Source organism: Pundamilia nyererei, unplaced genomic scaffold (assembly GCF_000239375.1).
Source record: "Pundamilia nyererei isolate P.nyererei 1_Seehausen unplaced genomic scaffold, PunNye1.0 scaffold00124, whole genome shotgun sequence".
NCBI lineage: Eukaryota > Metazoa > Chordata > Actinopteri > Cichliformes > Cichlidae > Pundamilia > Pundamilia nyererei.
In genome coordinates, this window is record NW_005187525.1 from 5,211 (window position 1) to 18,876 (window position 13,666).

The 13,666-nt window shown below is 42.6% G+C and overlaps 2 protein-coding genes across 2 annotated transcripts in view; one reads left to right on the forward strand and one right to left on the reverse strand.

Annotated features, from left to right (window-relative positions):
• Positions 1-4,985, forward strand: part of tipin (timeless interacting protein) — a 10,046-nt gene extending 5,061 nt beyond the window's left edge. The window contains exons 7-8 of the mRNA XM_005742834.1: positions 84-296; positions 4,061-4,985. Coding sequence (XP_005742891.1) covers positions 84-296; positions 4,061-4,305 — 458 coding nt within the window. The 3' untranslated portion in view covers positions 4,306-4,985. The remainder of the gene's footprint in view (positions 1-83; positions 297-4,060) is intronic.
• Positions 4,986-5,086: 101 nt separating this feature from the next.
• The window catches only part of dis3l (DIS3 like exosome 3'-5' exoribonuclease), a 32,998-nt gene continuing 24,418 nt past the window's right edge, over positions 5,087-13,666 (reverse strand). Inside the window, exons 13-18 of the mRNA XM_005742835.2 lie at positions 10,617-10,852; positions 8,956-9,110; positions 8,602-8,780; positions 8,366-8,511; positions 7,529-7,700; positions 5,087-6,131 (exon numbers count right to left, since the gene is read on the reverse strand). Coding sequence (XP_005742892.1) covers positions 5,814-6,131; positions 7,529-7,700; positions 8,366-8,511; positions 8,602-8,780; positions 8,956-9,110; positions 10,617-10,852 — 1,206 coding nt within the window. The 3' untranslated portion in view covers positions 5,087-5,813. The remainder of the gene's footprint in view (positions 6,132-7,528; positions 7,701-8,365; positions 8,512-8,601; positions 8,781-8,955; positions 9,111-10,616; positions 10,853-13,666) is intronic.

Sequence of the window (13,666 nt, forward strand, 5' to 3'; positions counted from 1 at the left end):
ATTCACACCTGCAGGTGCACATAGGAAATACTTGCCATATTCCACAGGACTTAATTATCAGCACTGCTTGAAATTGTGTTCAGGTGCTGGTGACGAAGAGGTACAACGTGAACTGGAAACATTTGGGAATCCTGATCTGTTCAGCAGAGAGAGTTTTATTAATGCTCCCCAAGGGCAGATTGCCGAAGCCCTCGCTCCCCCACCTACTCCCTCTCTGACCGAAGAGCAGCAGAAACGCATTGAGCTGAACAGACAGCGGGCCCTGGAAAAGAGGCTCGCACGCCAGCAGCAAATTGGTAAGAATGGCAAAAATGTATCATACAGCTGGGACACAATATAACAGAAATAATTAATGAATCTGCTACAAAACATCCAGCGAAGGTTCATAAGGATCATCTAGCTTCATTGGTGTATTAACTTTATATGAAAATATACAAAAAGCAAAACATTGAATGTACAGTACATTGCCAAAAGTGTTTGCTCATGTGCCCCCACACTCATATGAACTCGAGTGACATCCCATTCACGACGTCCGCCTGTGCAGCTATATCAGCTTCAACTCTTCTGGGAGTGTTTATGGGAGTTTATGACCATTTGTAAGGTCAGACACTGATGTTGAAGGCCTGGCTCCAAGTCTCTGCTCTCATTCATCCCAGTGGTGTTCTGGTCAGGACTCCCATGCCAGAGTTCATGTCTTTGTGGACCTTGCTTTGTGCACTGGTGCCCAGTCATGCTGGAACAGGAAGAAGCCATCCCCAAACTGTTCCCTTAAAGTCGGTAGCCAAAATGTCTTTGTATGCTGAAGCATTAAGAGTTCCTGGAACGAAGAGACTGAGCCCAACTTCTGAAAAACAACCCCGCACCGAAATCCCCCTGCCACCAAACCTGGAGCTCTGTTGTCCTGGCAACTGCTAAGTTGACTTGTCTATCGGCTTTCCAGATTGAGAACTGTGATCCGTCGCTCCATAGACTGCATCTCTCCTGTTCTAGAGTCCAGTGGCGGCGTGCTTTACACCGCTGTGTCCCATGCTTTGCGTTGCACTCTGTGATGTAAGGCTTGGACTACAGCTGCTCGGCCATGGAAATGGATTCCACGAAGCTCTCTGTGCACTGTTCTTTAGCTAATCTGGAGACCACGTGAAGTTTGGAGCGATGGACTCCACAGAAAATTAGCAACCTCTGTGCGCCTCAGTATCCACTGACCCCCACTCTGGGATTTTACGTGATCTACCACTTGATGGCTGAGTTGCTGTCGTTCCCAAACACTTCCACTTAGTAGCAGCAGTCTGCATGCCTAGGTGCTTGATTCTATACAGCTGTGGAAGTTACTGGATCACCTGAATTCAATGATTTGGATGATGGGTGGTGAGTGAATACTCCTTACAATATAGTGAAGTGGATCTAGTGTATATATCCACCAGAAACCCTGAAGGTCGAGTGACGAGTTCCGTATTGCACAGTTCGTCCAAACCACCAGAGATTCCTCACATTAGTGTGAAGTTTGGTAATAAGAGGCTAAGCATGTAGAAAACATTGATTTCTTTACTGCCTGTCTGATGTCAGCTTCAATTAGCCGTAGTATTTTTGTTTTTGCCTTACACTTGTGATCCAAACTGTTTTTACTTCCTCTTTAGTTAAAGCGGAGCCAGCTGTCTGTGATCTATTGTCTACAAATCTTTAACAGTGACATTAAATCGTTCTTCAGGGTCCTCATTTACCGCAGAAATGATGGAATGTGATTTAAATGAGACCCATAGAAAAGAAAATGACCTGTTGATCGGTCTCTATTATGAACCTTCACCCATAAAAATGTGTTTACAGTTTATAACACTAGATGGTGATATGAGACAGTTTCCATTGTATTACCCGAGCATGATTTACTCATCGACTTTAAACTTTCACATTTTAGTTATTAGTCCTCCTTAAGAGGAGCCAATCCACCCCCCCCCCCCTTTTTTTTCCTGTCCAGTATAGAAACTAAACAGCTGACATTGTTCGGGTAGTGTAGCTTCCAGAGATCTGAAGTTAACGTGAACTCTGGAGGGCAGTCAAAAGCTTAATTTTTTATAATGCAACATACTATTATTTACATACATATTATTTTAATAAGCAGTTTCAGGGTTCGTGCTGTTTTAATGAGTGTTCGATGGAAAACGACACTGAAGGAATTTGTACTCTTGAGTCACATGACAGTAAATAATTTCGAGTAATGTTTAAAACTATGATTATTATTTTGCTAGCTATCAAACTTGCTGGAGAAATGATTGAAATGCACTGAGTGTGATAGAGTACGGCAGTGCTAGCACAGCAGTTAGTTATGGCATGGTGATTTATGCAGTGTGCTTTAAACTTGGCTAACATTACTTAGCAGTAGCAGTAATATTAGTGACTTCACTCAAGTGAAAGCTTTAATCGTTAGTCCGACACTTAACTAGCCAACTTAAGCCTTAAAGAAAAACTGGTAAAAAGAGGGACTGATGCATGTGGGCACAAAGAAGCCATTTCTTGTGCTGCTGAAGTTCCCTGGCTTTCATTCGAAATGTGTTTATCGTGAGCACCGACACATTAAACCATTAAAAAATTATAAATGGCTTTAAGCTCACATTGATGCCTGTGGGGCTCTATCAGCCACGGAGACGACAGACACATTTTAGTGTTTTAATGAATGAATGTTTCATACTTTAAGGCTGCCTGTTTATTTAAGGGAGATGAACAATACATTATTATTTGACATAATTCTATGACAGGTGATGGACTGAATAAATAGATTTTAGGTCGATGTTTGTGCGTTCTTAAAGTCTTATATGTTGAACTGAACTGAGTGTGTCATCTGTTCAAAGCCTCCCGTCAGTGCTGTTCTCCATGCCTGTCTTACTGTGCACGGTGTTATTAGCACAAACACTTTAAAGCTGATCATTTAACAATAATCCAGAGAGCAATGTAGTCAAACATCTCACAGTTAGTTTTATTGGGAATGAACTTTGACCTGTTAGGCCCCCAGGGCTTTTCTGAGCTTCCTGCTCGAAAATGAAGAGGCCAAAATAAATGGAGTATTTCTCTGCAATTACAAACTCTGTGTAAACAGTCTTGGTATCAAAATAAAGCTAACGCTTGTGAGCTGTCATCAGAGGGCTAAATATTACTGCAGATGTTACTATGTCAAAGTTACTGGGACATAGAAAAAAATGATTATTTCCCTCACCTAATTTTTAAAAGTATTTTATAGCTTATATGCTATAAAATATACTTTGGGTCACATTTAAGTCCAGAAAATCATAAATCAAAATATGGATGTTACCTGTCCACAGATTCATGGTGATGTAACTGCTCTTTTAACTGTTTGGTGTTTGTAGAAATGGTTTACAGCTGAGATTCAGAGGCTTCTGTGGACACTCATGTCTGCACTTATATTTCTGACCTCGTGTTATAACCGATTAAATGTGATCTCCTCTCTTTTCCCCCATTTTTGGTGGTGTGGGTGCTTAACTAGTTAAAGTACCAAACATCTGTCTCCTGTTGTTGTGTCACGTAGGAAAGAAGCATCAATATCTGATGAGCAGACTTGTTCATTTGTGCAGATTTCTTCTTTTGTGTGGTTGTTTTTTCCAAGTGGAGATGAGCATCTCTAACAAGTTGATTTGTTCACATTTGCACATCTGCATTTTTGAGAGAAATGAGTTTTTTGAGTTTGTGCACTATATGCATATAAGACAACCATTTCCTTTTTCAGTATTTTTGTGTGGTGCATTTTTCTCTGTTTTAACAAAAGAGGAACAAAGAACATTTAAGTCAACCTAAGACGATTTGTTTTAATTTTTACATGGTCTTACTGAGGTGATGCAAAGTGGAACATGCAATCTGTTTCTGGTAATGTGCTGGAAAAGCTTGATAATGGACCTTGAAAGTGCTTAAAAAGTGCTTAAATTTGACCCAATGAGTTTGAACCCTGCAGTTTCATTTTTCATTATCTCAGCTTTGCCTGTCTTTTATAAATCGTAGTAGACTGAGTGTGTCTGTGTTGACTGAAACCATCACTGTTTCTAATTCTCAACCCTTTCAGGCCCTTCAGACTCTCAGACTGCTGACATGTTAGGAGACAAACCTCCAGCTGCATCCTCACCAAATGTCATCAAAGGTTCTACTGATGGAGATGAAACTGTAGAAGATCCTGACCTCGAGCCTTCCAACAACACCTCCACGCAACAAACCAGCCCGCTTCCCCCCAAAGACTCTGAGCCCGCTGAGGCTGAGACCGGCCTCAGCCCTGAGCAACAGCTCAGCAACGACTGTGTAGGAGGGGATTAAAGTTCAGGTGCAGCAGTTTCTGCTGAAAAGCTTTGGCAGTGAGCAGATTTAAAGGTTTCCCAATGTTCGTGCCTGCTCATTCGAGTAATGTTGTGCATTTCTGGTGGTTTATATCTTGAGCACATGTTCCTACTGTGACGTCAGCTTTGGGTTAGCAAAGACATTTATATTTATAATCAATGGAAATAAATGTTTTTCTTATTTTTAAAAGTCCAAATCCTAAACGTATTTACCATGTGTTGGTATCTAATGTTACAGAAAAATATTTGAACTGATCCACAGTTCCAGCTCTGATGCATCGTCTTTCTCCAGTTTCACTATTGGCAGAATTTTGGTTGCAAACACGTTTCTATGCAAGGCCTCTGTGTGTGTGTGTGTGTGTGTAGTATGTGAGCTGTCAACTGACCATCACCCTCTTCCAAGCATTAAGTGCTCGTTCAATTATGAACAGTTCTTTCTTAAGCTACTGCAGGGGCATGCAACACAACACGATGAAGTGGCTCCATCTGCGCTAATGAAAACACCATTTTTAATTACAGGCCACTGCACACATATTGAAATAGTTATGTACAGTTCATATTTCTGTTGGTCGTTCTAGAAAACAATCTTAAAATCCACAAACCAAAAAACGGTTCTGATTATTTACCAGTTCAAACAATAAAAATGTCCTTAAAATGTTAGTGTTGGTGTCTTCTATACAGGCTCTTGATATACAAACTATAAGATAAATACATCCTAGTTTTATACATCACTTCCAATACAACCAACCTCAGGTGTGTTCATTACTCTACGGGTTTATTTTAAAGTCTGCTAATGAGTGACATGGTCACATGAAGTTTTATCAGTCCGGTGACCTGTCCAGGGCGTGTCCTGCCTCTCACCCTATGACAGCTGGGACAGATTCCAGGATGTGCAGAAGAAAATGGACGAGTGGACGTTTTATCATCTCCAGAACAATACTCGTGCTGGGTTTTGTATGAAGTGGTCACAGGTAGTACAATATGTGTGAAAATGGTTCTATAACACAAGACATTGATCCCACCAGTGAGATATTGAGATCACTGGTGCTGAGAGAAAAGCCTTTTGTTACCAGACTTCTTTAACCTGCTGCAGTTGACTAGTTGCCTGCAGGATTGAACCACATTTGCAGTGAGTACTAGGTCTTGTCAAAGTAACTGCTGACACTTCACTGGCATGAACACGTTCCCTATCCTCCTTACAACTAAGTTTAACTTGATGTGATTTTAAAAACTAACTTTTACAAAACGTATCCACTGATTCGGTTTGACTCTGGTTTCTAAAAAGATGGCGGGACATGTTTTTACTTAATATTGTGTTTGCTTTCCTGTGACTTCACACACTCGTGTGGTTTGTCCACACACAATCTGGAGCTACAAGAATGACCTGGATGACTCAGCACGAGTGATCTTCAATGATCACCGTTCTGTTAGCGCACAGCTCTCACAAGTGTCTGCTTGACTTGGAGGTAAAGCTGGGCTACAGCGTTTCTATGCCGTTGTTGCCGGGAGGCGTGAAGCCCTTTCCAGATCCATCAGAGCCAACTCTCTGATTTCTTCCAGAATAGAGTACAGACTGGGAGTTTTGCTCTGACGAAACTCTCTTTCCTCTTTGGAGAGTTTGGGGCGCCGGGCTGTCTTCTCCTGAGCCAGCGCCTCTTCATTCTGACGCACCACCTCTTTGACCAGCTGACTGCGGCCCTGAGGGCTGGGCTGCTGGGACTTGGCACTGTGGTGAGGCTTGTTGCTGATGACCTCGAGGTTTAGACGGTCAGCGTGGCAAGTTGAAGAGTGGACAGAAATACGAACCTGAAGAGAGCAGAGAACGTAAGTCACAGTATTCCTCAGTTCTATCACTACACAGTAATGGCACCTACTGAAAATAGTCTAATGGAATGCTATGCAAAGACAGGCCCACATAAGGTTTGTGACGTAATATATAACAGCAGCGTCACAGCTAAGTAGACAGTGGTGTAGAGTGGAGAAGTTTCCGACTCTGCCACAATTTTGTTCATAAATAGGATACATTGGATACGTATGTATAACATACTTGCTTGACAGCAGTCAATGCTGTGGTGGACAACTTGTGTTTGGGCTAATGTTTCTTTCTATCTTGTTTTGGCCACATGTGTCATCCATCATCATCCATCAGTAAGCTATGTTGTTAGCATTGCCTTTGCCCTTTGACATTTATGACCCCAGGATAAATCCATGAAAGAAAGAAAAGATGTTGATAACAGTGGAAGCAGCAGTACTCTGTCACTTCTTCATGTCTTAAAGCCAAAGATGTGAGAATAACACACCGTTACTTCAGTTTCTTTTTGTTAGCTAACCTTAGGGTAATGTTTCCTGCTCTTTTTGCTTAAATCACATGCACTTATTCCTCACAATCATCGTGTGTAACATGCCTGAACTTAATATAACTTGACGCCAGTGATGGGCAGCAACGCATAATTAGATTACTTTTTTCAAGTAACAAGTAAAGTAAGGGATTACTGTTGCAAAAAAGGTAATTAGATTACTGTTACTGTCCCGTAAACACGCTGCTCTACTGTGTTACTAAACCGTGAGTTTGTTTGCAAGAGTGTCTCATGACAATGACATAAGTGCATGCGACGTTTGTGGTAACAAACGTGTGCAGAGCAACAATGGATCATTTATCGAGTGCGAGAGAGAGAGTGCGACCGTGCAGCGTTTAAAGGCGTTTATGTGAAAACAATCGACAATTACCGCCCACTGCCATTTTTTATCTCCCTTTACAAAAAGGTTTGTGTAGGAACGCCACAAACTGGAAGCATTACATTTCTTGTCTTGGAGGAGAGCCCCACACACACACACACACACACACACACACACACACACACACACACACACACACACACACACACACACACCTATGTTTTTGTTTTCATATAATATTTAAAAACAATAAACTGAATAACTTTTAATGATTTCTTTTCAGGAATCATTTTCGTCTCATTCATCTTACTGACGTTTTGTTACCTTGAGATTAGCTAAAAAGCAGCAACCACACAACACTTTATCACAACAAAAACGTCTCTTAATGTTGGACCACAAAAGATCCAGTAGTCGTATGAAGCTGTGATTCATATACACTCATGCATATATATTTGGAATCGTCGCCTTTAGGCGCTGCATTGCTGGAAACCTTCTAAAATGATTGATTAGCGTCTTCTGTGACTTACGGTGATGTGGTCAAACAGTTTGAAGGTGGAGGTGCCACAGCTGGAGGTGGTGGTAATGCGGTCCGGGTATTTTCGCACAGTGCCACCCTGCCAATCACAGCTGCCGTCCTGTCCCGCTACCACCACCAGGCCCTCTTTGTTCTTCAGATACACAGGCCCCCTCGCACCATACCTGTGAACAACATGGCTGTGGTCAGAGGCAGCCTTACTTACTCAGTGATATTACTCAACCTGCTTTGCGCCCTGTGATTTTAATCATTACATGGATTCTACAGCCTTCTCAAAATGACCACAGGTTACATTTTAATAAACTGTTAATATTGCATATCCCTGTAACACCACAAGCATGGAGAACACTGATGTTATTAAATTACACTTTCCTTGCAATAAACAAGCAGCAACCTCCAGAGGTTAGCTAAGCTAACGTAGAAGTGCCACAAACCCAAGGCTGGCTCCAAAGCACCGTCCCTCCCCACAGACTCAACTTCAGCAATGCAATTAACTTATTTAAAGCCTGGTAGAGAAAAGATTCGGGGTTTTAGCCGATTTTCCCCGCTCACAATAAATGTTTAAGGAATTAGTTTAGTAAATTTATACAATTTAAAACTCATTTTGAGGTTTTTTAAGAGAAAATAAAACTAGCGTGTATACTGTTGAATATATACATTGATTAGCGTGCAATTACATCTTCCAACAAATTCATTCATTGTCATAAACTTTGAATTCGTCTATTAAAAATACACGAGTGGTTGGCCGTCTGTGAGCTGCTGTACAGCTCCATTCAACAAAGAAAGAGAAGAAGGCTGCAGAACAAAACACAGGACTGAAGGTTCTTACTCTGGGATAAACACCAAGACACCGTTGTCTCGAATGGAGTAGACAACAGCGTCAGCCACACAGCACGGGTCTGTCTGAGGGTCTCGTTCTCTGAAAAACAGACACTGAAACAGTGCTGTGGATCGCATTTGGGCTGCCTGTGCTGCCTGCAAATGAAACACAGACGTCAGCACAGCTTCTGTTAATAGAGTAAGAGGTGAATCATTGAAAAACACAAACAATAAAACACCCCTGACCCTGTTCTTGCTGTTGACATGGTGAGCCATTTCCTCCACTTCTTTGTTACTGGCTGGTGCTTTACCAGATACAACGCCCCTCTGCATGTGCAGGGCTGCGGTAAGAAGGCGGTGCACGACAATGTCTGCGTACCGACGGATGGGTGAGGTAAAGTGTGTGTAGCGATCCAGAGCCAGACCTACGACAACGAAGCAAATATCAGCACGTTAGCCTTCTTTTTAGTTCTCGGTCGAATAATTCTTCACAAACAACAGACGTTGGACAAGTGTGTGCAGACGTGTGATGGATGGACTGACCCACAGTCACACTGAAACTCTAGTGGAGCCAATAAAAGCTGTGCAGAGGTATCGTACCATAATGGTAGTATTGGTCTTGAGGATGAGCACCAGTGGAGAAGTACAGAGCCTGTGACATAGCAGTGGTGGCCATCATTCTGAACAACCTGTTCACCAAGGGGTCCTGTGGGTCCACAGCTCGGTCCAGTGAGGCAGCCAAAGCCTTGTTGGACCTGAAGGAACAGAGCCAGAAACCAGGGATGAGTGAGGCCTCTCATCTCAGCAGTCAGTGACACAAAGCTACTTGCATCACCATGTCTCTTGTCCTGGGACCGGTTCTGCTGTTGGTTTAACCCCCCCACAATCCTCCAACCGCACATTCATATTTTGTTTTCAAACTCCATTGCAGTTCATTCCACGCCTCAGATCCTCAGACCTTTTGTAAACAGTTAAACAAATAAAAGTTAACTGTAATAGATTACAGGTTGTAATTAAATAAATCACTGCTTCTTTTGAAAAACAGAAAAACAAACCATCTTTAATTATTTGAGTTGTTTGTTTTGTTCCCGTGTGAGAATATTCAACACTGCTCTCTGTGCAAAACGGGTTTAAAAGCATAAACAGCTGTGGGATCCTGTTTGTCCGGGATTTGAACCGGGGAACAAACTGCGGCAGGATCAGCGTTGTGCCGAGGTCGGTATCGCCGACAGCATGTGTTCCCCCTGCGTGGCGAGCGTTCGCTGGGCACGGAGTGTGGATCCAGGTTACGCCGCCTCCATTACAAACAGTCAGACATGGAAGTAGTGATGTTTTAGTTTTGTAAAAAAGTGAAACCTGAGTGTCGTTACATTACCATTCAGTTTAAGGGTTACAACAGAAAATGAAATATTTATTGTCCTCTCGTGGTATCAGACGGGATTATTTTAACAAACGAAGGACATTTTGCCTGATAATTATATTTATCCTGTAACTTTACTGTGTAAAGAGCTAAAACCTCCAAAGTTTCAGGAGTAGTTAGTCGTTATATGGTAAATGGTAAATGGCCTGTATTTATATAGTGCTTTACTAGTCCCTAAGGACCCCAAAGCGCTTTACACAACCACTCATCCATCCATTCACACACTGGTGATGGCAGCTACATTGTAGCCACAGCCACCCTGGGGCGCACTGACAGAGGCGAGGCTGCCGGACACTGGCGCCACCGGGCCCTCTGACCACCACCAGTAGGCAACGGGTGAAGCGTCTTGCCCAAGGACACAACGACCGAGACTGTCCAAGCCGGGGCTCGAACCGGCAACCTTCCGATTACAAGGCGAACTCCCAACTCTTGAGCCACGATCGCCCGTGGCTTATAAGAAGTGTTTGTGAACTGAAAATCAAGAATGTGGGATCCTGTTTGTCCGGGATTTGGACAGCCCAGCGTGTGCTCCCGACGCAGGGGAAACTAATTCTGTCGGGGAGACCGACCTTGCCACGACAGCTGTTGTGAAGCTGAAGCCAAAGGCAAGATATGCTTCATCATATGTTCTAGTCTTTGGTTTGGAAGCATATTTGGCTTCAACCTCAACCTGAGCTGAGGGAACATGTCTTCTTCTTGTCTGACTGCTCATGTGACACCTGAGTGTGTCCCCGTGTTATCAAACATTTCATGTTCACACACTTGTGTGTCTGAACATGATGTGCGTTGGACTACAATATGCATTTCCTCAGTTTCTATACTGAACAGTCAAAAACATTACCTGGTGTCAATGGTGAAACCTTTGGCCTTTGCAGTGTCCACCAGCTGGTTGAATAGCTCCTGTTGTGGTGGTGGGTGACGCCTTAGAAGGGCCTGGTTGGGGAAAGCTTCCTGGATCTTGCGGGCCACCCAGTGGTTGGCGTAAATCATGCACTCTGCCACGGTCTCATGGACCTCCAGGGGCTGACGAGGGACCAGGGCCGTAATGTTCCTCTCCTCATCCAGCTGGGCACCCACCTGAAAAGGGAAAATGCTTCTAACGTGACTTCAATGAAAAAGAATATGAAAATGCATCAGTGGGCCACATTTTACTACAGTTTACTTTAACTCAGTTGAACATGCACCATTCCACCAGAACAAATGCTGCACGGAGAACCAAATGTGAATGAATCTCAACCTGAAAACAGTCTACTGTCTTTCCTACGTCCAGCTCTCTATCATACCAGTAAGAACACATATCCCTAACAGGCACACAGCTCTGCTCATGGGCACAGAAACTCCACCGATCTGCTGTTCATGCTTTTTGTTTATAGTGGACAGCCAATCAGAGTTTAAGTTAGCTCAAAGGAAATGTGCCTTAAAGAGAGAACAAAACTTTTCTCAGACTAAGGATGAACTGAGGGGACCCAAAGCACTTCAGCAGGAACCAAAAGAAGCCAGAAATTTGGATTTGAACACAGTTTTGGCCGTTTTATATAATAGATCAAGATGAAACATCTGTTGTCCTTATCCTTCAGGACAACAGATGTTTCACCAGCGGTCAATAATCCAGCTTTGTCAAGATAAGAACTTGATTTTTGGGTGGCAGCTCAATCATTAAACACACTTTTAGAAATATATTGGTTTTTCCACTATCCCAGAAGCAACCCGAGAGAATCATTTTTACTTCATATCAATATTCTGTGTGCGTACAGCCATAACAGGAATGCAATAACTGAATAATAAATAAATCCAAGACATCCTATTAGAGAGCATCTTATAGAACAACAGGAATTGTCCATATGAGGTTTTAACAGATGGCCGACCAGCCGCTGTAAATAAATGGCTGTGATCTAATGTGAAAACTGTCGGTGGTTTCACAGTGGAGTGCTTGGTTTCTTTATTCCAATATTCTCACTGAATGACTTTCTGATAAAATGTGTTCTGCTTAGACGCCTGATTTTAAAAATAACGTCTCTATTAGACCGTACTATAATTTATTATCGATAAAAGAAATATATGGGATCCATCTGTAATTCTGTAAATAACACAGCAAAAAACCAAACTAAACATAAAGACCTGGAAGACTCCTGCGTCTAAATTCATTCAGTTATTGTACTGAGTCCTAAACATGTTAGAAATATGGTATCTAACCAGATTCTTACTCTGGATGGCATTACCTTGGCCTCCAGTAACACTGTGAGGAACCTTGGAGTCATTTTTGACCAGGACATGTCCTTCAATGCACATATTAAACAAATATGTAAGACTGCGTTCTTCCATTTGTGCAACGTCTCTAAAGTTAGACACATTTCCACCCAGACTGGGTCTGATCATGTCTCAGGTGAACATAAAAAGGGAGTCACCTGTTGTGACTGTTTGTTGTCTCAAATATAACAAGTGACGTCTGGTGCTGCCAGTGAAAAAGGTTTACTGCTGAAGCAACTTTCAGATTCACTCAGAGATTATTGTAAATTAATTAGTGTTTTTTCACAGGATTACTGGGTTTATGTGTGAAGGAAACTGTGTTCACAGGTTATATCTTGGTTATGCTATTATACTGTGTTGTTGAGAAAATGTGAATATTACTGTGAGAATGTGTAAACAATGTGAGACATACTGTGTTGAAACCAGTGTCACTCCTTTTCACTGCTGTGGATGGTTAACTTTGACCTTCTGCAGCACCTCTGGAATCTGTTGATCAGCACTGACCTCCAGGATGCTTCATGTGTTTTGCTAATGTTTGTTTCCCTCTAAGAGTGTTTGTGAAGGATTCAGCACAGACAGACAAGTGATGTTACAGCAGAAGTGCAATGATTAGAGGACATTTTTAAAGGTTGGGCCCATTATCTGACTACTGTTGAGCTCATAGTGATGAAATGAGTGAGTGGCATTACTTAAGGAAAGTCACTGATTACAGTAATGTGGAATAAATAATAAATAAATTTGGGGCACATTATGGCAATAGTAGTGGTTTAATGATTTGAGAAAACCTGCACATGATACTTGTCTCTGTGTTGCTGAATACTTTATTAATGAATACTTTATTGAGGTGGAAGGTCGTGCTGTTTGGGGCCCTACTAGTCATCATGTGACAATTTCAGAACCACAGCAATGATCATAAAGCTGCGTTGGAATGAGAGCTGTGCCACGAGGCTTTCCAGAGGTCATCAAGAGATGATTGTGGACAACAGATGGGCATCTGAAGGGTGAGGGGAGCGTGCCAAGCTCCGATCGACAGCGCAGAGGGAGTTCAAGGATGCCATCAGAAGAACAAGAACAGGAAATTGTTCGGGTTACATCCGAAGCAACCGAGCAAGGAGCGCTTAAGTGGGAAAACTGCACGAGTGTTTGCACTAATGGAGCAGCAGCCATGGTCAGGCGCACCAAAGGTTTCGTTAGCAGAGTGAAGGTGATACAGCCAGATGTTATTGTTACACACTGTTTCTGCACCACGAGGCACTTGTTGCCAAGACTTTACCAGCAGACCTAGCTCCTGTGTTGGATGATGTTGGACCTCTGAAAACTCGCATATTTGCATCTCTGCCACGTGACAACCATCAGACCTCTGCGTGGAGCAATAAGGCTTTATGATCCGCTCCCATTTCCTCGCACAAAGTACTGGCCCATGTGCATGAGCTGTGGGAACAGCTAGAAGTGTTTTGAGTGATGAGAGGTACAATGATGCAAAGCTGCTTGCAAGTGATGAGTGGTGTGCAATAGGGCTGGGCCATATCACACCATTCACGGTAATACCAGTATAACGTTAGGCAACGATAAGAAAATGAAATATGGCGATAGAATATGGGTAAAACGCACATGTGCAGTGCCTTTGTTTTCATACGCACATGG